This window comes from Plectropomus leopardus, chromosome 2 (assembly GCF_026936395.1).
Source record: "Plectropomus leopardus strain MGB_pleo_1.0 chromosome 2, ASM2693639v1, whole genome shotgun sequence".
NCBI classification, from domain to species: domain Eukaryota; kingdom Metazoa; phylum Chordata; class Actinopteri; order Perciformes; family Serranidae; genus Plectropomus; species Plectropomus leopardus.
This window is the reverse complement of record NC_142177.1, coordinates 32,228,896-32,254,824: the sequence shown is the minus strand read 5'-3', so window position 1 is coordinate 32,254,824 and position 25,929 is coordinate 32,228,896. Positions and strand designations below refer to the sequence as shown.

The 25,929-nt window shown below is 38.6% G+C and overlaps 1 protein-coding gene across 6 annotated transcripts in view; it reads left to right on the top strand.

Moving 5' to 3' along the window:
- Positions 1–646: 646 nt before the first annotated feature.
- The window catches only part of LOC121959489 (immunoglobulin-like and fibronectin type III domain-containing protein 1), a 36,162-nt gene continuing 10,879 nt past the window's right edge, over positions 647–25,929 (top strand). The window contains exons 1-15 of one of the 6 annotated variants that reach the window (XM_088091240.1): positions 647–806; positions 7,250–7,336; positions 15,376–15,495; positions 16,666–16,808; positions 18,077–18,176; positions 18,317–18,361; positions 20,121–20,154; positions 20,321–20,504; positions 21,720–21,833; positions 21,924–22,092; positions 22,324–22,596; positions 22,757–23,137; positions 23,324–23,785; positions 24,253–24,357; positions 25,797–25,901. In XM_088091240.1, coding sequence (XP_087947366.1) covers positions 7,288–7,336; positions 15,376–15,495; positions 16,666–16,808; positions 18,077–18,176; positions 18,317–18,361; positions 20,121–20,154; positions 20,321–20,504; positions 21,720–21,833; positions 21,924–22,092; positions 22,324–22,596; positions 22,757–23,137; positions 23,324–23,785; positions 24,253–24,357; positions 25,797–25,901 — 2,284 coding nt within the window. In that variant the 5' untranslated portion in view covers positions 647–806; positions 7,250–7,287. Of the gene's footprint in view, positions 807–7,249; positions 7,337–12,213; positions 12,301–15,375; positions 15,496–16,665; positions 16,809–18,076; positions 18,177–18,316; positions 18,362–20,120; positions 20,155–20,320; positions 20,505–21,719; positions 21,834–21,923; positions 22,093–22,323; positions 22,597–22,756; positions 23,786–24,252; positions 24,358–25,796; positions 25,902–25,929 lie in introns of those variants that run through there. The other 5 variants (XM_088091236.1, XM_088091224.1, XM_088091230.1 and 2 more) reach the window with 5 other exon arrangements.

Here is a 25,929-nt window from a genome sequence, read left to right as displayed (position 1 = left end):
AAGTTGGCAGGATGGTAATTAAAATGTCCCAGCTGTTGTCAAGAAGGTATCACTTCCACTAAACCTGATTACAGGAAATCATCCTCACAAGACAGCATCCTGAAGTTATCCAAGCACACAAACAAATGCTGATTTTTTTTGTGAAAATATCCACCTGACGGCTTGATTTTAATATCCTTTTCTTAGGTTTTATGCAGGGTGTGTTTGTAATAGAAGTGTGCTGAGTGGAGCGAGATAAGCAGGTGCATTGCAAATTAATGTCTACTGTCTCATCGGCTGCATTTTATCTGTATTCAATATTACATTCCTTTCAAATGAGTCTCGGGGAAAACAGACACAACAGGAGTTTGGTTCTCAGAGTCTTTATTTTCATAAAGAACAGGGACTTTAAGAGTTAAAGACTCCCATTAACAGCACACTGACACGACTTAATCAAGTCCTTAACTTGTGTACTCCGTGTACTCGATTCCAGGCTTGTAAACAAACTTCATTCATGTGCCACTACATCTGGTTTATGGGAACAAATGATTCTTTAAGAGGTGTTTAACCTGCTCTGTGACCCACCCTTCACTGTGCCCCCTCTGTCCCTGACCGCCCACCCAACCACCAATGTCTTTGGAGTCACCACAAATACAAAAAAGCCTAAACAGCTTTTGGCAGTCACTGGGTCTAGTCAGTAGAGGAGCATCAAGCACAGACTTTGCACGCTGCTGGAAGGATCTATTACATTGACAAAAATTAGGAGAAGGCACAGTGTGACCAGACTGCTGCCTGAAAGGGAACAGAGCTGAGAGGACTGTGAGCAGGTAGGTGGCCCTAAAAAATGAAGGCAAGCTAGATGAGGAAATACTCTGAACAGAGAGCAAAAATGGATTTCAGTCAGTCTGATTTTTTTTTGTAAGTCAGGTCCTGAGAACATAATCAGGATAAATACAATGTTTGCATCAGAAAGACGTCAGCATTTTGTGAGCAGGTGTGCAAATAGGTGCCGTAAAAACAAAACTGAATGGAAGTCTGTTATGAATACGTATATTTTCCTTTACAAAGGGTTGCTGTGCTTAAAGAGCAATAAAGTAACTTAGAGCACAATTTTATGTGCTACCTAATTCCACTTGCTCAAATTACAGCGTGTGTTAATAATTTTGATATTCATTAAACGTTGTACAGGTTTTAGTTACACACAAATTTGGTGTTGCTGCATGAAATCACTTCAGTGCGGCATGCAGGCTTCTCAGTTTGAATTTCACAGCTTTAAATCTGGGAAGCTGGATCACAGCAGTGAGGTCAGAGCTGTGAGGTTGTCGGGTGATGATGACTAACTTTAGATGGAGGTATCAAATCGATATGTAGCCTGAGATTCAGGGTGCTGCGTGCAGGCTGTGGGTTGCATTTTGGCAGAAAATAGGATTTCTTTTCACATTAAAAGAAGCACTGTGGCTGATAATGTTGGCGCTGTACTTGTTTCTTTCTATGCCTGTGTTTCACATCCTGCACATGCAGAATGTGCTTCTGTAAAAAGCAATTATCTTCAATGTGGTTACGCTTCGTAGATCTGAAAGAACAAGATCAATTTAGAAGATAAGACTAAAAACGTAACACAGAGTAAACACGGACTGATCAAAACACGCCGCCACACACAACATGCAACAGCCTAAGCATTTCTTGCATGTTTTGAACAACAAATATGCATCAACTTGTCAGGCCTCTAACAGCGATTGAACAAATGAGCAAATCTCCTGGGAAGTTTAAATAGCACCATTAGCGCTCCTTTGACACCAAAAGGCCTTGTCATCGGGCTGAGTTTCATGTGAGTTACACAGCTGAAGCCACTCTCTGTGTCGCACACTGCAGTCAGTGACGTGTGGAGAAATGCAGCGAGGGACATTTGAGAAGCTACCAAATGCCATTTCAAGAGTATGTGGTCATTGGTGCAGTCATCTGCAGAGTGTGACTGAAGCCCTGAGACATGTCACGTACTACTGAGACATTAGGCATAATTTGCTTCTCTGCTGTGCAGCCTCTCAAATGTATTTTTTTGTGTGTATACATTTAAAAGAAGTCAGCTGGCGTCCTCTAAAGACTGCCACAATTTTCATGTTGTTAATTCAAGAAGAAAGACTGTCACTGTTTTTCATGTTGTTAATTCAAGAAGAGGTCAGGTTTAAGTAATGTCAAGGGATGCGGTGTTTTATCGCATGCAAAGATTAAATTACAGGCAAACATCATAGAATCTGACCATGCATGGACAGCTATGGAAGCTCACACCCACTCACGGATCACTCTGTTCATGTCAAACACGAATCATGTGGAATTAGTTATGAGACAAACTGTCAAATACTACAGCAGCAGATAATTACCACACGGATCTTTTAATTAAGATTATATTTAACATCATATTTAGTAAACATCTATCATGTTTATGTCAACACGATTTGCTCCTGTATGATTGTGTGTGCAGAACAGAACAGCGTGAGATTAACACGACCATGATATCAGCTGTCTGAGGGAACACTTCACCCACAAAAAGACCTTTTGTGTACCTGTGAGTCATGCCACGTTACCTTGAATTTGTAAAGAAAACGTTTTTTCGCATACCTCTGCGGAAAACAACTCATTTATTGGAAACATGGACAATTAAAAAGCAGTGGCAAGCAATATAAGAAGATGCAAATAAGGACTAACACACTGTGCTCAAGTTAAAGGAAGCTGATGGGATCACGTTTCACTGGAGTTGTACCTTGTTAATAACTTCCATGTGACGAATAAATGAATGATTGATTGATGGCAGATTGGGGACCATGTTTAACAGCAGCGAAAGTCATCAAAACATCCGTTTACAACTCGTGCTGTATAATCCAAGTCTCATTTATCCAGTTGTATGCTCAGTACTTCCCAAACGTGCATTTTCACTAAAACCTCAGCGCTGGAGTCTGGCTTTGGAGAGAGCATATGTATGTTTTACTGTCAGTTCAGTTTTAAATAGTATGGTTTTAGTTACAGACTGAATAAACGTAGCTGGCGCGCTGTCATCCATTGTTTTGTGGGCTGCCATGTTGAAGACTCAAGTTTGGTGTTTGAGAGGGAGGGAGGCGTGAGGGTTGGACTCGTAGACTGTAGTGACGCCTCGTAGAAGCTCATGGGCCCGTATGTATGAGAGTTTGTAAACAGATGTTTTGAGCTCGTAGGCAGCGCTAGTTTTGCTGTTGTTAAACGTGGTACCTAATCAGTCAAAAAATCAATATGTTTTCCGTTTTTCTGTAGATGCATATGAGAAAAACGTTTTCTCAAAAATTCTTTATAACTAACTGATATGAAAGTGTTCATTTTGTGGGTAAAATATTCATTAAAGAGTACAAAAAAAAAAACACGGGTAGGTGAGTCAAAGCTCTGAGGATGAAAAGCTGGATATATCGTATTTTTCCTATAATGGTTCAACATTTCAAATAGCCGGTCTCTAGTTTTAATCTTGGTGACTTTTTATATTACCTGCAAGAGAAGTGTTTACTCTAATACAGACTGCAGCAAAAATCTTTAAAATCTCAGGGCCGATAACTGAGAAAAATGCTCAGGATCTATTGACAGTTATTTGGTCTACGGCGTCACCGCCCCCACAAGTCAGATTAAATGGAATCAGACGAGAGCATCAGCCAAACAAACTATAAATGTAATGAGCTACAACAGCAAAACCACTGAGAGGGAGGAGGAGGAGGAGTGGGGCTCCTTTAATGCAAAGGGCCTCCTGCCAAACTGTCTCCTGTTGCAGGCTGTTTTGCTTTTACCATATGTGTTGCGTAGTTCATTTTCAAGATCCAGCAACAGCCAAGATCGCTGCTGGAGCCCGGCACTGATCTGAACATATGCTGGAGTGCCAGGCCAACTAAAAATAAAACACTTACTTTCCAAAACAGCAGGTTTTATTTTCAGTGCTACACCAGGACAGACTGTAAATATTTAAAATTGGAGATGAAATATTTAAGATTCTCTATTCAGTAAAAAATACGGTGCATGTCCAAAAAAAAAAAAAAAACCTCACTCCACCAAAGCAGATTGATTATACAAATAAATATTTCAGCTTTTAGACAATATTCTACTTGTTAAAAGGGGGTGTATGATGCTCATTTTCAGGTCAGTGCTTGTCTTTAAGGTTTCTACTAAAACATGTCCACATGCTTTAATGATAAAAGAAAAAAACGACTTATTTTCCACATACTGTCTGTGCTTAGCCACCTGTATTCACCCTCTGTCTGAAATGCTGCTGTAGTGCCTGTCTCTTTAAGATCCCTCTAAAAAAAGCCCAGTCTGCTCTGATTGGTCAGTGTTTCTGGGTCTGTGTATCTCAGCATCTCAGCACTGTCATTGCAGCCAGGGAATGACTGTAACAGAGCAGAGCGCACTTACTACCATGACAAAAAAATCACCTATGAAACCTTCTACATTCTCCAGCAAGAATATGAACCAAAATATGAGAAAACTTTACAACACTGGCAGCCAAGATCACATGTTTTCCTGACGTTAGCATGTAGCTATATGTAGCGGTGAAGCCTACGTAATCTAAACACCTGCAGCGGCATATCTGAAGCAGATGACCATATAAAGAAATCCAGATCCAATCCAAATCCAGAATCCAAGAAATCACACTACATCATCATACTGTAGCGGTACGGTAGTGTACTGTAGAGGACAACCTTTAGAAACACTGTGATCAAAATGGTTTGAAGCCTGAGATGTTTTTCTCACAGAGATTACTTCTACATTCATTTACCTCATTATTTGTAACTTTGTCTATGTTTAACATGAACATGCGCCAATTTAACATTATTTATAAAAACAACATATGTAAAAGTATAACAGGTCTTCTCCTCTTTAATCAACCAAAAAAAAATCTTGGTCAACTGAAATCCTTCCTACTTTTCAAACAATCGATTGGTCGATGGGGGAAAAAATCCAAACGTCATCTCTAGATGAACTAAACTCAGAGTGCACTCTAACCGTGTGATCGTATCAATTTCAGAGGCTTTGTGATCCAGCCTCGAACTGCTGTGTCTTTTTAGAGTCTAAATAAAAAACTTAGGGATAATTCTGACACTGAATGTCATCTGTGATTATTTCTGATTCTGACTAAAAATAGAGTTGAAAAATGGTTAACTTTGGGTTAACGCTGCGCTTGACACTGTCACCAGTCGTCCAGTCACACTGGGGAGCGGGTGGGACAAAAACCACAAAGCCCAATGGTCACAGAGGACAAAAAGAAGTGATGGACATCTTTATAAACAGTCTATTAAGCTAAACAACAACTGCTGTCGTTTTATGCTGGCAAAAGAAATGCTTTGGCAAACACACGGCCTTGATCGTCTGACCAAATCACGAGCATGACGACGAAACAATCAACCAAAATTTTCTAAAACAGCTTGTTATAAGCACTTCAGTTTAATGTGAACACTGAGATTTAAGTCTCAAAAACATTTAATGAAAAAGAGAAACAGGAAATTTTATATCAGGTTTTTGGGGGCTTTAAAGGTTTAGAGGAATTGAAACAGGTTGAGTGCGCATGCAGTTAGAAAAATGTAAAAACCATTCACAGCAGGCTTGTATCTATTACAGCAGACGGATGTGATAATGCAATTTGAAGAATAATGCAATCAATAGTCACCAGGACTTTTTCATGCACAATACCAAAGCATGAAGGAAAACATAATCGAAGGTATTTTAAGGGATTGGGGTTAAAGAATCTGTATTAAACCATCCAAGAAAGCACAAAATTCACACAAAGCACTAAAAGCAGAAGTCAAACAGGACTCACCTCCTCATGTCAACTGCATTTTCTCAAACTCTTTGTTCAGCTGCAAAGTAATAACGAAATAATATTAATTCCCCGTATGGAACCACTCCTACTTTAAAGTCCCTGTCCAATAAGAAGGTTAAGACCCTTAAACTTGAGAGTCATTAGGTCAAATTTTACAAGAACAAAAAATAGTTATGACATAGAGTGATGCATGATGTGACCTTTCATAACAGAGAAGAGACATGACTCATGTAACAGATTAACAAGTGTCATGAGAGCCAGCTAAAATCTCCAGAAGTGTCATATTACACCTGATGTTTTAATGTTAAATTGTTGTGGAATCTCTAATAAATCTCCTAACTGAATAGTGGTGGTGTTGAATGAAGTCCCTTTCAGAGTCAGTGCTAAAAATGTTATTTCATTTGAAAAATAAAATTAAATGACAAGACAAGATAAGATAAATTTGGCATAAAGCTGCATCTCAAGTGTATATATGGCATAATAGACAACACAGTCATAGTCAACCATAGACAACACAACACAAGAAGGTAACACATACTGAGGTGGAATAAAAATAGCAGCGTTACTTGGAAAATAGGACGATAAAGTTGATATTGCACCTGCCCTAGTGATAAAAGAAGATAATGTCCCTGTCCTTCACACAACATGCAGACTGGGTCCACAAAAAGGCCCAACAGCAGTACACTGGTCACTAACTGAATCAGTCCTCACATTTAACAATGCACCTGGTACAAGTTTCTCACCAAAAAAAACAAGAAAAAATTCACCAGAACTTTTGAACAGAAGAATTCAAAAATAAATTGTTATATTATTATTATCTTCTTTATTATTGTTATTGTTGTTAGGTAATAGATTTGATATGTATTATTTGCCTGCAAGTGTGGTGTTGCATGCTGCATCTTTTAGCAGTTTTTTTTTCGAAAGTCTGTGAAAATGTCACCTGAAACATGACATTTCAGATAAATACCTGTATTTATTTTTTTCAAACAGCACCATAAATCATCTTACATTAACCAGGACCAGGAGGCGACAGTGGTGGCAGTTTGTGAGCTTTTTAAAACTGAGCCTAACTCTTCACCCTGCTTATTTAGGGCTTCAACAAGTTCCCTGCTTAATCAACACATACCTCCAAAGGATTCCTGAGATAGGCATTCGCCCCGTGTTATGAGTTACTGTAAATGACACGAGTTGCTGCCTCTTACTGACTGCTCAGAGTAACTGCAGTGAGCTTTGGAAAAAACTATGAGTTTTCTGATTGTCCCCCAAAAGTTTTAGATGACTCAGTGAAACATTTGTTTGAATTTTCAAAAGAGAACAGGCAACCAACACTCAAAGACTGACACCTCAGACTTTAGAGCGTACGCCAGTCAATATTACTTATTTGCTTCTGAGCCATGCACTCAGTGCTAAATATTTCCTCTCGTATCTCCTGTCTTTTTGCTACAGAGCCGTGTGAATAAGCAGAGCTTGGGAGGAAAGCCAAGATGTGGAAGAGGTCAAAGGTGACCGATCCAACTGCTGCTGGGCAGGCGGGTAAGTGCAGGGTGATGGACGCCCTCTCTGGTTAGATCAGTCGAGAGTTTCTATTGCAGCTGTCTCCTCCTGCATCACCTCTTATCTGAGGAATGATGACGAACAGGATCTATTTGACTTAAACAACTACTCTTTATACAAAAATCAAGATATATGTGGCAATGCTTTCAAGGAAGAAAAAAAAACCTGCAAGACATGAAATCTCCTGGGAAGCTTTCCACGACAAAGAATGCATAAGGTCTGTGTCTACAAAATGTATCTTTTTTTGAAGACATGGAAAACTCCAGACAAAGAAAAATGCTGTATTTTGTTGAGGGCTGGCCATTTTCACTGAGAAAAAATGAAGATAAGCACCCTGGCTATTTCTTTTGTCAAGTGGAAGCAGTCCAATATTCATGGTTTTTCTGAGAAAACTCAACAGTAAAGATCGTTTTTTGTCAGCAAGGAGACAACATTTCACTAGAAGCTTTTTGCTACCAAAAAAAAAGAAAAAAAAAGAAGCAGCAGCAAGTTTGAAAGTGGCGGCGGCCATATCATTCATCAAGCGCTCTTTCCCAAAAATGTGATTATGAAGATGTCCGTCGCATAAATGAACACGGGTGTCACAGATGCGGAGGATGAGATGCAAATAGGATGTCATCACCACTGAATGACAGCAAAATCTTCTCTCAGGATCACTCTGCGGATATCTGAAGATCAATGGAGCGGTCGCTGCCGCAACTGAAGACAAAACTGAAGACATAATGGTGTCCTTGTTTGATAGAAGATAAAATAAAGACGTCTTTAAAATTAAGTTCCACAACGTATTTGCACATAAATTCTCTCAAGCACCGCGCAGGAATCATCCTGAGATCTCATGAGAGCCGTGAGAAAATGCCTGAACGAGCTTTAAGTTAAGTCTAATCAGCAGCTGCACAGCACAAATATTCTCATGCTGCAACAATATATTGCTAATATTGTATTATACTGTGTCTATGACTAACCTTTTGTGTGATGTGTCTCTGAATATTCTGTTCTGCCTAAGTTGTGTCTGTGTTTGTGCTTCCCATACTTGGGTTATCCCGTATTTTGTGGTGTTTTGTGTTTATTGTGACCATAATCCTGTCGAAGTTCCAACCTGCCATGGTGCTTTTGTCAGGATTAATATTTACCTGTCCTGTTCCCTCTCCTGCTGTCACGTTGCGTGTTTAGTCGACGGTTCAGACGGAGTTCAACCCGACGACAAAGGTATGCGAGCAAAAAACAATCAAATCACACAAACGACTCACCGTCTGTAAGTGCATGACTCCACGTTGGGTGAGTTGCATGTATGTTGTGTTCTTTATCACGCCTTGAAAGGTGTCATCCGAAAAGGATGATTCAACTTTCAGTGTCACAACAGATGCATTTCATTGTGACATTTTAAACAACAACTATAGCTCCAGGCTGTTGCTAAAGGGCACTGCGGTTGATTTCCATGTGTGTCTACTTTATCTTGTAATTTAAAGGATAAAATGCCACTTTTTAAAAGTATGCCCAAACACTGATTAGTCCTCTATAATATGTTGGCACAGTTCAGTCTCAATAAGTGCACCTGCTCCTCAGGGACATCCTCAAAGGGCGGCATGATGTCTCCTAAAAATCAAGCTTGTCTGACAGGTCACCTCAGTGGCCACTTAAAATTATTCAACCTTAAATACAATAAACTTGAAAAATCGGATCAATATTAATCAAACACAGACAGTGTCAATTTGGTATTAGTAAAAGGCTGCGAGTAAAACACTTTTCAAAAGTTTGAGACTTTTAAGGACTTTTTAAAAGCCACTAAGAATTAAATTTAAGACCACTTTTACGATAACTACAACAGAAGTGTAAATGTTTTCTCTAACAATAAATATGAATATTTTGTCTTGCAGCTGAGACGACAGTGGAATGGGATTAGAAAATATCTGGTGTCTGTTGCCTTGTGTGAGCAATGCTGCAAAATCTTGATTAATTATAGCCAATTTCTGATGAATTTGGATCAGTGGACAGTGGATCCTCTGCTCTGAACATCCAAGCAAGAAACAAAATTTGAGTGCGGTTTGTTCTGCTATGACTTGCATGTGAGTCTTTAAACAGTAAAACAGTAAAAAAAATATAAATAGATAAACTGAAGAAAAATTTAAATGGCATCTTTGGTTTTGCTCCCATTTTCACTGATTCAAGTTAAAGATAAAAAACTTTTTTCACGATGACTACAAGATTATCCAGCTGAACGATCATTTCACTGGACGTCTACAATGTTGCGTCCATTAATTTGGCAGTATATCCAACCAGCCTCACAACCTCAGGCTACATCGGGACCTCCACATCTGGCGTCTCCACCTGCAAGATCGTCTGAGACCAGTCACCACAACATTTGATGCAACAATCGGTTTGCAAAACTGAAGAATTTCTGCACAAACCGCCACAAACTGTTTCAGGGAAACTCATCTGCATGCTCATCGTCCTCACCAGGGTCTTGATCTGACAGCAGTTAGTCATCATCACTGACCTGTGTGGCTGTAAGGTCATTTGGATGTACTGCCAAATTCAGGAAAACATCAATATGTCTATGGGAGTGAAAAGAACATGAAGTTCACAGGCAAAAGCTCAGGTGGAGAATCCTGCAGTCAGCGTGTCTATGGCACATCTGTGGCACAGGTTTTAAGGCAACTTAGACATTTTATGACTTTTTTAATGCCACTTGAAATTAACTGTAGGACTAATTTTCTATTAACCAAAATTAAATGACAATTTTATTTTACCCAAATGTGTAGTATGACATAAAACTTGAAAAGGCTGGAAAAAAAGGAGAAGTGCTCAATAACACAGATTTTAACAAATTTGTGACCAAAATTTGAGAGGAATATATCTATTGAGTGCATTAAAAAAAGTCTCAACATTAAAACTTAAACCTGTAGAAAAAGGGAGCAAAACCAGAAATGTAAGATGAGATTAGATTGAGTTTAGATAAGTTGTTTTGAGCTTTTACAAAGCAACCTCTGAAAAAATGATTCATTTAATCCTACTTCCCATGTCCCAGCACTTTCAAGACTTTTGGAAGTTAGATTTAAGACATTTTAATACCAATGACGGCCTTACTTTAGATGAATGAATTCAAATTACTTCAGTGTCGTGTAAGACTTTTGCGGGATCTGCAGGGACCCTGTATTTGAGGCTATATTTGAGGCTGTATTTTCAGACGACGAACACCGAGGCACACTGAGTCACCGCTTAAAGTTACCAGCTTTTCTGTATTCCCTGGAGATTTTCGGCCTTTTCATGCCTGACCCTCGTGCTCTCCTCGGCTTTACTGTGACGACCGGGACTGTCACAGACACAAAATTGCAATTTCTATGATCCTAGCAGTTCAAAGCAGCTCTAAGAGAACCATGTGCTGTCAAGTTAACACAGAACATTGAGGTCCCGAGGTAATCAGCCGGAACGACACCCGTGACCTCTGGGAGCCCTTAAGCTTCACCCAACTCTCGATATCTTTTGATTTCTCGTATTCCTTTGACAATTACTGGGAAAGGATTTATGGCGACACAAGTACACAGTGATACCTCGTGATATCAAATCATTCTCTGTTACCATGGCCGTGACATGAAACAAAAAAAATGACAAGTGCAAGCTTTTAGTTCATATCTACAGAAAGAAAACTGCTGATATCTTTGCAGTAAACCTAAATGATAACATACTGTAAACTGGGATTCTCCATTAGTCAATGTACATGTTTTTAAGCTACAAAGTGGACATCTGAGTAGCAAAAAAACTGTAACTCTCCAGCGTATAAGAGCCCAACAACAGCAACTGGGAAACCGAGAATAAGCGTCACACAACAGTGGGAACATGTTGTGATTCAGCAGCTTTAGAAAGTTTATCATTCTCTTATTTATTTATTTATCTGGCAAGACAAGCCAGGTGTATTTATAAAGCACCTTTCATACCCAAAAGCATTTCAAAGTGCTTTATAAGCCGTAAAGGACATGAAATGAGAAAAAAACAAATTTGAAAAGCCAAAAGAAATTAAAAAGATGAAAGCGCAGAGTAATAAAAAGAGGAGAGTGCAGCACTCAAGTGCAGGGAGTTATGTACTTTATATTCAGAGAGTTAGAATACTGTAATTTCTTATGTAAATTTGTTCCTGTGCTGTGTAGCTTCATATATTTTTATTTGGTTTGGATAGCAGTCAGAGATGCATTTCTATACTACTTTCAGTGCAGAATAAAAATGACTGTAGAGATCAAATTAAAATAAAATGAAAGAATAACAAAAGAAATACCAATTTCAAAGAAACTTCATCCTCAAAATGTCCAGCTACAACAAAGGGGTTAAAACATTAACTAATGAAACATGATGCAAAAGCTTTTTAATGAGTTTAGCCAAAGTACACGCTCATCTGGAAAAAAAAAAAAAATCAAGAGTCTGGAGATGTTTGTGAATGAATGTAATATAACTTACATATACAGTATATATGTGTTTTTCTGTACCAAATGTATTCTAATTATATTCCACATCATACTTTTTACTGTTTGACCCATGAAATCAATGCCCGGCTTAAACACGCAGCTTTAATTGCTGTTCAACATTAATAGGCTGATCAATATTTCCATGCAAACAAATTGCTTTTAATGATGTCCGCGTCATCCTCCCGATTCCACAGCGTGAAAGTTGAGCTTGTTAACAGCATCAAAACTCATGTAATGTCATCAGCTCTCTGCCACATACAGTACATACTGTTCTGTAGCACCTGCCGCAAGCACTTCACCTCCAATACGCTTAACACTGCAAAACGCTGGGGCACCCTGCTCATTTCTCCTTACTTAAACTACATATACTATAGTTTACGTTCTGCCTATTACAGGTCTTTCATGCCAAGAGAAAATAATTAACGATCCCTGGACCAGCTGAAGCTCTGCGATCAGCATTCAGTGATGCCGCCCTCGAGATTGCTATGGGTTAGTCAATATTGGTACTCTGAGGTGTTCTGGGATTTCTGCAAAGCATTTAAACCTGCTTCAATGCCTAACTCAACTCTAGAGTGAGCTTTAAGTTGGACTCATAATTTTTACCCTGTGGACCTCCACAGACTGCAGAGGGCAGTGCTTTTTCCCCACACAGAAAACTTCTGCCCAACTTTCCCTGTTATGAGTGCTCATCATTTAGACTGAACTGTGCTAGAAATAAGAATAATATGCACTGTATACAAAACAAACATATGGGCTTTTTATTCATTAGAAATATTGACTGTCATGACTGTACATACTTTAGGGATTACTACGGTAGCCAAGAACTGCTTCTGTGAACTTACAAAAAGAATGAAAATTGTTATTAAATTGTTTAAATAAGCCTCTGTCACATATTATAAAGGTTAAAAAAAACTGCACAACCTAGCTTAACACAAAAATGTAGCACAAGGCCTCACTCAACTTGATTCATATAAAACATTTTAAAATGTACACAGAATGTGAGAAACTTAAGAAGCCAGAAATTTGATTGAAATAAGAATAAGTGGGCAAAAATAAACACTTGGATGATTTTTTTTTTCTTAATGACTCTAATAACTCTTCGCCCATGCGGACAATCATAGTGGTATTCCAGGTAAACATATTCCACATTTTAAGACACATGAAGGCTGGTCCTGCATTCAGAGAAACCAGGCTTAAGTTTTCACAAAAATGTCGGTGCTGTTTAAGCAGGAGTCTATATTATAAACAAATAAATCACCTTTTTTTTCAGAGATACAGCCTACAAGCTAGCTAGCAGTCACCTAATGTTTCACTACCAGCAGTACATTGTCAGCATCAAACTATTCTGAATTGCTTGCTAAAATCTGACTAGCTTTTAGATAAAGATGGCACAAAATATTTATTTTATATAACACTTAGGAATGGTTAGTTTACCCCACTTGATCCATCAAAGTCTAGTAATAGTAAACTGATTTTAAGAATTTGGCAAAAAGTGAGTAAAAGTGCACTGAAAACTGAGTGTGTAGATATTGATATCATTATTAGGACAACGCAGCAGTCAGTAAAGTTCAAGTGGAAACCTCCGAGGCCAGTGTTAATCATTTGAAACCTGGCAAAATTGTCTCAATTTCTTTCAAAAACATGGGAAAAGACAGTAAACAGTCTAGGAGGAAATGACCTAGAAATTTGCTAAATATACATGAAAACCCCCCACCCCCAACCCCACCAAAAAATGAAAGTTGAAAAAAGTTTAAAAATTGTTATTATTCTATAAAAAATATTTAAGTCTAAAATTATAATCATTTCAAATGTAACACATTAGAGATTTTTTCCTAGATTTTCTTAGAAATCATTTCCTAAACCTAATAATTTCTTGCATTTCTTGTCAAGTTGCTCATTACCTCCAGAAGCAAGTCAATCCCCACTGACTTCCACGTTAAAATGCCCAACATTACAGCACAAATAAACGTGTGCAGCCTGGTTTTGGTCTGGATAGCAAATTTTCTCATTCATGACAACTGGAGGCTTAAAGTTCAGATAATCAAGGGTGAATTGCTTTGAATGAACCACCACAACAGTGTGTTAATCATATCCACCCCTCGCTCCTCCACAGCTCTACCCCCTTGTCCAAATATGGCCACTCCCGGCTCCAAAATCTAAGATAGCTATGGCCGAAATGCTGAACTAAGGATTTCAAAACAGGAGTCCACAAACAAAAGCGTGAAATCACAGTAGCTACGTCCATTATTTTAATACAGTCTATGCTAAAAAGAAAAGGCAGTAGGTAGATATTGGGTGTTCCTGTACTATAGAAACCAATCATCTAAGGTTCCTGTCACATGCGACAGACTCCCCGTTGGGACTGCAGTCAAACTCTACTGAAACAAACAGCTCTGCATACAATAGGTTTCAACTATCTTCACAACAATCAATTTACAATATGAATTGTCCCATATTTTAATTAATATTAACTATACTCATATTTTCAACAAGACATAAACTTTCATGTTTATGGCAAGAGTCCTCGATTTATTACAACACAACTATAAGCTTATTTCGCCTGCTACTTACATTAATCAAGTCACTTGGAGGTGCATGTTTATATGAAGATTAAATACTCACTACTAATATCAAGAGAGAGATCCATAAAGTAGAAAAGAAATGGGAGAGTCCAAAGTACATTATTTCAGAAAACTTGGATATGCCTTTTACAAAGTTGCTTAAAATATGTGGTTAGACAAGTATGTCTTGATGCATACATCTGATAGTCACATCCCCTTTGGAAAGGTTCCTGACTTTTGGCCATACTGTTGGTTGTACAGTATGTACTGCTCCTTATGAGCAATATATGAGAATAAAATGTCTGCGCAAAGTCAACACACAGGAGATGTAGAGTAGGTGGGGGTGTAAATTAAGTATCTAACATTCTGTTCTTGCAAAAAGGGCAGTGGAAATTTTGCAAGAACAAGTATAACAAACATTTAGCAGGGTCAGACTTAAGGTGACAGAGAGAGTTATGCAAACTTAGTCGCAAGACTTTTGCAGTCGCTTGTGTTTTCACTGTTGACATGTGACAGAATTTATAAATAAATTATAATCTTACAATCTTGAAAATATTTTGGAAAAAAAAATAAAGTTTATATAAATTATCGCACCAACTGCAGAGCTTTAAAAGAATTTAGAAGTTTGTCTCATTATTGTGGCATTTTTATTCCACAACGTCCTTCTTCCTTCAGATAAACATTTATTTAAATATGATTATGTGTGAAGTTCACTCTGATAAATGTTAACTGGGGAATTTATCTGGGTTTTGCATTCATATTTGTTATCCACTTTTATGCTAAATTAGTGAGCCTTTCTCTAAAACTTTTTTTTTCTTCAGACATATTGTACTCATTCAAGTTCACAGATTTACAGAAGTGGCTACTTGAAAAAGTCATTAACATCATCATCATCAGTTAACATCATCCTGCTTTAATGAGTATATTGTATATACTCTATCTTTAACTTTTACTCTCTGTACGTTATTGTCTAATTGATAATATTTTTGTTTTGACTGATCAGGCATCAAGAAGAAGTCGAAAGTGCCCGGTGTCATGATAACGCAGTTTAAAGAGGAACTTCCAGAAGGAAAGTCAACTCCAGATTTCACCCGCAAACCCATTGCACTGACTATTCAAGAGGGTAAGTATCCACGTCTCTGAGCGATAGACTCGAATTAATCAGAAATTTAAAAAATAAATAAATAACTAACTCTCATGTACTGGACATTAAAAAATGCATTGATCTTAATCACAAATGGCACAAAGTAACCTGCAGACTGCAGGAGGAATGAGCAACCAGCCACACCACATTCAGTATGCAGAGAATATTTGCATTATTAAGGAAGAATGAACAGAATTCTCAGACAGGAGCGGACCTTAGAGGCTGATTTCACCTTCCCAACTTCTGAAACCTTGACAGTTTATCATAAGAGATCAAATCTTCCTCAACGCACATCAGCTGCTTCTTTTTCTAATGAGTTGACACTCCTTGACTAGAGCTGAATTAGTGGTGTGCTGGCCATCTGGTATACTGGGACAAATCCCAGCAGGCTGCCACATCAGTGGACTACAAAACGACGAAAAGAAAAAAAAAATTACGTTTTACCTGCCGTCCGGCCCTGTTTGTCTCATACCGGCCCCTCTGTGTGCCTGTCATTTGGGGCACGGATAGTAGCATGATTTCTATGGTGGATAAACATTTCTGAGTGATACAGTCCACATGGTGTTGATTGTTTCACCATCAGCATTTGATCAATTCCACCCAATAACATTTGGAAAGCCTACAAAGCAGCACAAATGAAATATTTGACCTAATTTAAAGTTAGCATAGGGCTAAACTAGAAATTAGCTGTAGGGAATGTTGTGTTTTTATTTGAGGGCATCTTTTTATGTGTTATCTATGAAAATTAGTGAGAAAGTAACATTTATGCTTTAACATTTATGTTTTATTTTCTATGGGTTCTATGGGTGGAAAATAACACTAACAATTTCTGTGTTTCTAACTGCTACTTATTTTAAAACATGACACAAAAAGTGATAAAAATTTAGAATTTTTTTCAGTACACCCCTGAGCTTAATCATGTGCAGCTACATGTAAAAGTAAACAGCAAAAGTGGAGTATATACCTACAAACTGTAAAACATGTTAAACAGTATTTTACTCTAATGTGCCAAACAAAATGAACCAAACACAATGTTTAATTATTTGCATGTGTGTCTATTGCTATGTATCTTTCATCTTCAATGAAGAAAATGGCGATGACGGATTTGTCAGTCACTAATAAGGAAATCTTCATTTTATATTATTCCAGGTAAATTTGCAGTCTTTAAAGCCAAAGTGGTGGGCACCCCAACCCCGACTATAACGTGGAGCAGAGCAAATGGAGAAATAAATTTTCTCCCTGGCGTGTGCATGCAAAAGTATGACGAGGCAACTCTCGAGCATACTATTGAGGTAAGCTCTTTATGTAGCACAAAATACTGAGGTATCTAAAAGACATGGTCACATTACGTTTCTGTGCAACGAAATTTACCCGCACTCCACCCCGAAAAAGGACACAATGTCTCCTTTCTGACATAGATAATGACTGTAAACAGTGTGTGAGAGCAGTGCTACAATTTGTTGTTCGATAGTGCAGTTATGTAATGAGACAACACTAAGGGGCAACCTCCGAAACTGAAAAATGAAGCCAATGTGGAACGGTGTGAAATACGACAAGGTGATCTTACTTATATAAATAATCCTTCAAACGGCTTGCCTTGAAAAAGGAAAGTAAATATAACTATAAATCTTAATTTATGTTCACTTTATAACAAAATGTTGAGCTTATTTTAAATATAGCTGTATATTTTTTTAATTCTTTGAAGATGTTGCAACTTAAAAATGACAAGTGGAATTACCTTGTTCTTTCCACGTTTTAGTAACTTTGGTAAATCAAGCTAGTCTGACTTAACTTGATTATGACCAAGAGGATATCACTAATGATGGAGCTATGATATAACAGTTATATGAAGTTACACTGTGCAAGGCAATTGGTTTCCGAAATTTTTTTAATGTAAACTTGTCAGATTTTGCAGTAAAGTGCCAAAAACCGTAGTTCATCAGGTGGCCACTTAAGGCTGACGCTAAACAGAGTAAATCCCCATAGACCCCCATATTAAAATACCTCAATCTGACTAAATCTCTAAAGTCTCAAAAATGGGCAGGGCTGGGAGGAGGGCTGAGATACACCCAATCGTGCCGCCTCTTGATCCACAGCAACTCCCTGCCCCCCGCACACCCAGAGTTGTTGGTTGATGAAGATAGCAGGCTCCTGCTACCAGGATCAACCAATAGCAAAATTCAGTTGCAATAGCCAGTTTTCAACCTTAAGAGGGCAGTCACTATGCATATTTATAACGAAATATCGAGAATTTTAATAATTCCATTCAAATGTCAAGAGTTGGACCTGAATCAATAAACACTATGAAATACCCATATACATTGCTTTTCAAACTTAAAAAAAAAGTGGCTAGGAGGTTTAGTTACTCTTCAAAGACGTAAGATTGCAGCAAAACAGGAAACATACGTTTCAATTTGTCCATCGTTTGGGCTTGAATAGAAGTGAATGGGAGATGGAGCAGATAGTCATATACTAGAAATGTAATGTGACAATGTGTTAAGTTTGAACTGTTATCAGTGATAAGGACAATGCCATAAACTCTGTGTTTGTATTCCATTAGTTCCCTAAGGTCAGCCCCGACGATGCTGATACTTACAAGTGTTTTGCAACAAATGAATATGGAAGAGCTGTTTGCACGGTTGTCTTGAATGTTATTTCGGGTAGGATCCTTATTATTTTTTCAAGTCTGTGTCTCTCGAGTGTGTTGGATAATAGCTGCATTATAAAACCTCTAAGTTGGCATATTTGTATTGAAATGTGACAAATTACGAGATGAAAATTTAAGTTGTTTTTTTTACAGTTGGATTCTCTAAGACCAAGGAACTGCAAAAGACACCAGTAGAAGGTGGGTTTTTTCAAATACTTGACTCTCAAAATTTTATCTGAAGAGGTGCAAATCTTATTCATTTATTTTCCTTAGAAAGGCAGTTTGTATTTCTGACTGTCAAGTCAAAGCTCTCCATTATAATGCCAAACTCATGGCAAAAAAAGAGCTAATATGCATTTTCCTTGCCCCTGTCAGATACAAATAGCACTCAACAGCAGACAAACTACCTCTGCAATTAAAAACACATTCATCACTTTTCTTAAAAACTCACTTTAAGAGAATTGGGCAACCAGCTGAGTACAAAGATGAATAGATGCTGGTAGCTTTCATCTAAACTATCAATACTTGGAATGAAGCAGCAGCTCAATTTCCCTGAGCCACAACCTAGCCCATTTGTTTCCATAGCAACATGACATTTAATTCACTAATAGGAATTCCTGGAAAAAATCTACCTGTCAGGGAGCATCTGTCATATCAGTGCAGCACCACTGTGCGCTTTCACTTGACACATTAAAGGCTTTTTAAGAAACGGACTGAAAAATGTGAATATCAGCAAACAGGATCATGCTAAGCAGTAAGAAGACAACTAGGGTTGTGACAGTATGCATGTTGTAACTTTCTCTAATTTTCTGGTGTATCAGTGAAAAGTTTGATTTACACCGCAGACTGGACTCTCTACTCAAATAGAGACAGGACAGCTGACTCGTATGAACATCCACGGCAGGTCCGTGTTATAGAGTGGTGCAGGAATGTGTTTGAATAGGTTTATGACTAGATGCCTGAAGTAAGGTCTGTGGTTAACACAAACTTGAGAAATGTTCTTGTTTTGTTCTATGATATAAAATACATTGATAAATACCCCACTTGTGAATTTTGAAGCTTTTAGGTGTCGGTAAAAAAGGCAGTTGTTAATAGATGGCTAAATAAGACTACAGAAGGTCGTAACGCCAAACCCAGCTTTACAAACTTGTTGTGGTCGTGACTTCAAGTCATGCAATTTTATTTTATGGCCTAATGTTAGATTTTGACTTCTGGTGTTTGTATTTACCTTCAAAAATAATAACAGTGGAGTTAAATTGTGAAGATTACCTTCCTGAACAAAATGCATAAGTATCATAAACGTTTGTTTGTCACAGAGTTTTTTTTCTGCAATAATCCGAAATCCAATGGAAAAAATCGAATTGGTTTTTTGCCGAGGGAACCAGGACAATGCTTAAATCCTTGTCGGCCAACAAAAAAAAACATCATCCCTGCAGCACTCTATACATGTCTGGTGTATGAAATGTCTGTAATGTCACTGCGCTGCATTTTTATAAACTAAGATAATCTGGTCACATCGCTCGCCTGCAAGCAGGCACGGTCTCACTTAAAATAACTTTTTCATATCTGCTCAAAAAAAGCTATGAAGATGGTGATGACTTCATTACTGCGGTAACATTACGTCCCTTTGCCCAAAAATATCAAAGTGACTCGAAGTGACTTAGAAAGATTAAGTGAGTTATTCTAGGTTTCATTCTGTTGGGTGCCAATAGATATGATTGATACTCGTCTCTATTTGCCATTAAGTTAAAATACAATTATATTTATTCAAAAAGAAAACAATTCTTATGGGGCTGTAACAAATGTATATATATATATATATATATATATATATATGTATATATATATATATGTGCAATGTCAGTTAAGTTAAATGGAAACTTTTATCTTTGAATACCACTGTAACAGACAAAGTACATTCAGATATGGACTGACGTCTTTTGTTTTGCTTCCCCAGATGCAACGGAATTTAGAAAAATGCTTAAAAAACGGTAAGTGAAATTCTGTAAACAGTGCTGTTTGTGTATTATACTAAACGGATGTGGTATTTTCTAAATGACGTTTCCTTTTGTGTGGCACTGCAAAGTTGATGTCGTTTTTTTTCTTTAATGAAAAGACATTGGTGTTTGGTGCTTAATGACATTTTTCTCTCTACAGTAATGTTGATGGAACACGTGAGCAAAAGCCGATGGAGCCGGAGGAGAAGGTCTGGGAAATTCTCCTCAGCGCGGACAAGAAAGACTATGAACGAATCTGCGCCGAGTACGGTATCACAGACTTCCGCCACATGCTGAAGAAACTGAATGAAATGAAGAAAGAGAGAGAGGAGGAGATTGCAGAGGTATGTGTCCTTTTGATTCTTCTTCAGTTCTAACATAAACATGTCCAAACAAATTAATATTAATGCCAAAAGCTGCTTAGGTAGTCTTCACTCTTAAAAATAAAGGTTCTAAAAGGGTTCTTCCTAAAGGGCTGAGGTTCTACCCAGAAGCATGAGTTTCTTAAGTTCCCTTTTAAGGAGATAGTTCTTAGAAAAGTTACTTACTTGATCCTTAATTACAATGGTACAGTGGGGTGGTTTGCTAGACAGCACCAAGGTCCCAATAGTCCTGAACGGATCTGGTTCAAGAACTTGAGCAATTTGGTGGAAAGAGGGGGACAGAGGGTTCTCAATGGACCCTCTATGTCATAGTCTCATTCCCACTGCACAAAGAACGCTAACACCCACTAACATTTGGCTTTTTAATGCAATGGGAAAGTCTACAATCGGCATTCACACCTGGGTCAAATGACTGCAGTATTCATGGGTATTTATCGCCTCTGGCTCCTCTGATGAAAACACCCGAAAAAATGCGCAAATTTCAGCTCCTAAACGGCGACTTGCAATTTGGCACCACCGCTTATTAACGTCCGTCTCCACTCCAATGAGCTCTCAAACACTGATCCAAATTAGTGTGCATCATGTTTGAAAGAGAGATTGAAATAGTAAGAGATATAACAAAGGAAGTAACCACCGTAAAGCTTTCACGGACCTCTGACCATGCTGCTGTCTACTGTTTGCTGTTCTCCTGCCTGTCGGTGATGTCGAGCGAACGCACTAAAACCACACACACATGCTTGTCTGCTGCAGATCTGTGTTCACAGCTTTGCTCAACTGGCAAAGGGAAAGCAGTTTGTAGCCTTCTTTTAGATGGTTTACCCATGTTTGAAAAACTTGCGTGCATGCACTAATTTTGTAGGTGATAGAAGGGTTCTCCCTAAAACTTCTCATGGGAGGTTCCTGACTGAAACTTTCACAGACGGTCGTGGGTATAAACCTTTATGTTGGATAATAGGAGGGACACTCTGAAAGGGGTCCAGGTAGAACCATAATAAAAAAGGTTTAGGAGGAACTGAAAAAGGATTCCCTAATGGGGACAAGCCAAAGAACCTTATACATTTCTACTTTGCCAATTTTTTCCAAACAGTATTTGTTCGGTGTCTATCTTACATTGTGTGAGCAGTCTCATTAAACATCTGTTATGACTGTGTTTATATCTCTTCATCTCTACTGTAGTTTGTGACACATATCAGTACACTGAAACATATTGAGGTCAAAGACACCGATTCTGCAATAATTGAGTTGGACATGGACCTCAAGGATCCCTCCAGCAAAATCTTCCTGTATAAGGTGAGGGGCGTTATCTGCTAAATCCAGTGTTATAATGCTGCATTTCATTATGCATTTTCAAAATAGTAACATGTCCCATAACTTCTGCAGGATGGCGTTATGGTTCCATTCACCATAGAAGAAAGCGAGTCGCAAAAGCATAGTTTGAAACAAGTTGGCAAGAAATATGTCTTCACAATTAAAAATCTCAGTTCAGATGATGCTGGACTCTACTCAGTGGATGTTGAGGGCGTCAACATATTCTCAACAGATTTTAAAGGTAGGTCTTCAATCGCGTTAAAATTAGATTAGGTTTAAATAAATTCAGTCTAAGTATTACTGATATTTCTTTTGAAATTAAACTTATAACTGCGATTAAATACCATCAGACATACCAATAGTGACCCTGTACAGAATAAGCAGTTAAGGAAATGGATGGGATAAATTAATGAAATGAAATAATCACTCCCGGCTTCTTTTCTCTATTTTATGTCTTTCTGTTACCACGCAGTACCCAACGTTGACTTTGCTGTCAAAATACAAGAGGTTAAGGCAGAAGAACGAGAGGACGCCCTCTTTCAATGTGTCCTGACTGCACCTTTGAATGAGCTTGTATGGATGGGCAAAAACGTGAAGCTGTCCAATAGTGAAAAACATGAAATCACTGTATCTGAAGATAAGCTTATCCACAAGTTGATTGTGAGGGACTGTATGCCTCTGGACGCTGGTATCTATACTGCTATGGCAGGAATCAAATCTTGCAGTGCCTGGCTTGTAGTTGAAGGTGAGAAAATTGTTTTTGTCCTACTTTTTCTCTTAATGCAGTATGAATTTCAGCTCGATAAATACATGTGGAATGCTTTGAAGATACTTTGCCCTGAATTCATACAAAACACAAATATGATACAAAATTCTAAATACATTTGACATGTTGTCTTATACAGCTGATAAAGATCTTGCCAGCAAGGGAAAGAAGGCAGCTCGTAAAACTACTGTGGCTGGTGCCGGGAATGACGACGATCTGATGAGAATAGCAAAGGAACAACAGGAAAGATATCAGAAAGAAATGGAAGAAAAAATGGAACTTGCCAAGAAGGCTCAAGCGGAGAGGGAAGCTGCAGAAGCAGCTGCTCAAGCCGAGGCTGAAGCGGCAAAAAAGAAAGCAGAGGAAGAGAAAGCTGCGGCTAAAGCTGCAGCTAAGGCCGCTGCAAAGGCAAAGAGAGCAGCAGCCTCCAAGGATGCAGCTGAAAAGGCAGCCAAGGATGCAGCTGCAAGGAAAGCTAAGAAAAAAGAAGCTGATGCTGCAGCTGGTGCAGCTGGTGCTGGTGGTGCTGCTGGCATCGCAGCTGGTGCTGGTGGTGCAGCTGGTGCTGGTGGTGCTGCTGGCATCGCAGCTGGTGCTGGTGGTGCAGCTGGTGCTGGTGGTGCAGCTGGTGCTGGTGGTGCAGCTGGTGCAGCTGGTGCTGGTGGTGCAGCTGGTGCTGGTGGTGCAGCTGGTGCAGCTGGTGCAGCTGGTGCTGGTGGTGCTGGTGGTGCAGCTGGTGCAGCTGGTGCTGGTGGTGCAGCTGGTGCTGGTGGTGCTGGTGGTGCAGCTGGTGCTGGTGGTGGAGCTGGTGGAGCTGGTGGAGCTGGTGGAGCTGGTGCCGCTGGCATCGCAGCTGGTGCTGGTGGTGCAGCTGGTGCCGCTGGCATCGCAGCTGGTGCTGGTGGAGGATATGGAACTGGAGCTGCAGCTGGTGGTGGAGCTGGACGTGGCGAAGGTTTGGAAGAGGGAGAATATGACGACGAATCTTTTGAAGATTCTGATTTTGAAAGTGATGAAGAGGGAGAAGGAGCCAGAGCTGGAGGTGGCAAAGGAGGAGCAGGAGGTGGTGAAGGAGGAGAAGGAGAGGGAGAAGGAGAAGAAGGTGAAGCAGGAAGGAAACGCAAGAAACGTTTGAGAGATGGTCCCCTTGTTCCAGACACAGTGACAGGTAAGAAATTGATTTATTCTGAAATCCATATTGAGAGACGGAATGATAAAAGTTTTTCTACTACATGTTCATCAGAATACAATATAAACATCTCTGTAGATAAACTTTTGAATTGTCATTATTCATAATATTTATAGCCATAACAGAGAAAGTCTTTTGTAATGTGTTGTTGTTGTTGATGTTAATATCATCTTTTTTTCAATCTTACAATTCTCTTGACGTTTACGTTACTGTTGTTTGTCTTTCATTAACAAAACTCAATTTTTCTTTAATTAATATCTCCTAAAAATACCTCTGAAACGATTTTTCTGTTTTTATAAAAAAAAAAAATACGAATTATTTTCTCAAAAAAAGAAACAAATAATACTGATTTTGCTCATCAAAATGGTGTCTCATCAAGTCAGCCCTGATTTAATGATAATATGCATGACATTCTGAAGAAAGTTGATACTTATCGTCACTAATAGGAGATAATATTGATGAGGAAACTGCAACTCAAGAAGGTGAAAAATCAAGGAAAAAAGGAAAACGCCTCAAAAAGAAAAGTGTGGAGGCTGAAGAAGCTGTCGTTGGTAAGAGATGTCAAAGGCTGCATGCTGTAGACATTCTACTGGCTACTAAAGTCATTTGAATGAAAATGACTTTGACATCAAAATAGTAGGAAGTGTTACACTTCCTAGCTTTGATGCAGCTGCATTAACAATAAATGTAATATACAGTAACACTGACGGAATTTAAACAGCGACACTGACACACATTGGCGCCAACTTGGGTCCAACATTAGGGGAGCAAAAAATGTTGGTAAAGTTAGAGGAAAATTTCGCTTTTTATATGTAAATTGTTTTTTATACAAGCGTCACCTTATTTAATGATTCCATGTAAAAGACCAGCAGTGGATGTATCCCTATGTGCCTGTATCACCCTAAATATGATTAACAGTAAATTAAAAAATCTTAATTTATTATTTGTAATAAATATTGGTTTTAAATTAACTTTCTCCTCAGACTTTACTCCCCTGTCGATAATTTGCACAGCTAGTCAGATCAAAACAAGCAACAGGACAACTGTTGTCACTGGCCGACTGAACAGTTTATCCATTCTCTCACTTGAAAAGATCATCTTAATTTGGATTATAAAGAAATTATGTCATTATCTAAGACCAAGTCCCACTGCCATGCACTGTGATGTGTTGGAATGAAGTCTTAGATTCCAGTAGTTCAATAATGTTCTGTAGAGATCGCCCCGTTAATACCGGTGCGTCTCGCCCTTATGAGCAGCGAAACGGAGAGCAATAAACTCAGAGTCCACACTGAAAATTATGTTTTTTTTAAGGGAAACTGCCATCAAATAGAGGTTGAGGAGGATTTTTTTGTTTTAGATAAAGATATGTGAATTGCTTAAATTATTTTGTCCATATCTTTTCAATAAATTGGGATTTTTTGACTTTTTAACCTTTTGAAGTTATAGCACGTGTTCGGATCACACCAAAACTGTTCAGCTTTGATGTTAGATACCTTTGCGTTGCTCATCAGCAGGGCACATGGCTACTACTAACTTAAAGTCATTTTTAATTACTTAGTAGGCCTACCTGAAGTTTGCAGAAATGTAGAACCTAAATTTGTCTGTGAAAAAAATCCCGTTAATAGAACGATAGAAGATATAATAGGCTCTGATGGCCACTGCAAAATGGCAAGATCCTACCACAGAGTTTCAGGTTTGGGGGGTGCAGACTCCCCCTCTTTAAGTTTTGGAGGGAATAAAACCCAATTCCACCCCCCATAGATCCATAGATGGCACCTATGCTGACTCATCACAAAGTGCTATGCTGCTCAGCCTTGCTCGATAGTAGAATTAGCTAAAAGCTGAATGTGAAACGTAGTTCAGAACAGTCTCACTGACGCAATTTACCTTAACGAGGATGTGACAGATTGTAGCATGGGTTACGGTTATTAATTCTTGAGAACCCTTGCATGACATCCTGAATAAACCTGCCACTTACTATCACTGATAGGAGATAATATTGATGAGGAAACTGCAAATCAAGAAGGTGAAAAGTCACGGAAAAAAGGAAAACGCCTCAAAAAGAAAAGTGTGGAGGCTGAAGAAGCTGTCGTTGGTAAGAGATGTCAAAGGCTGCATGCTGT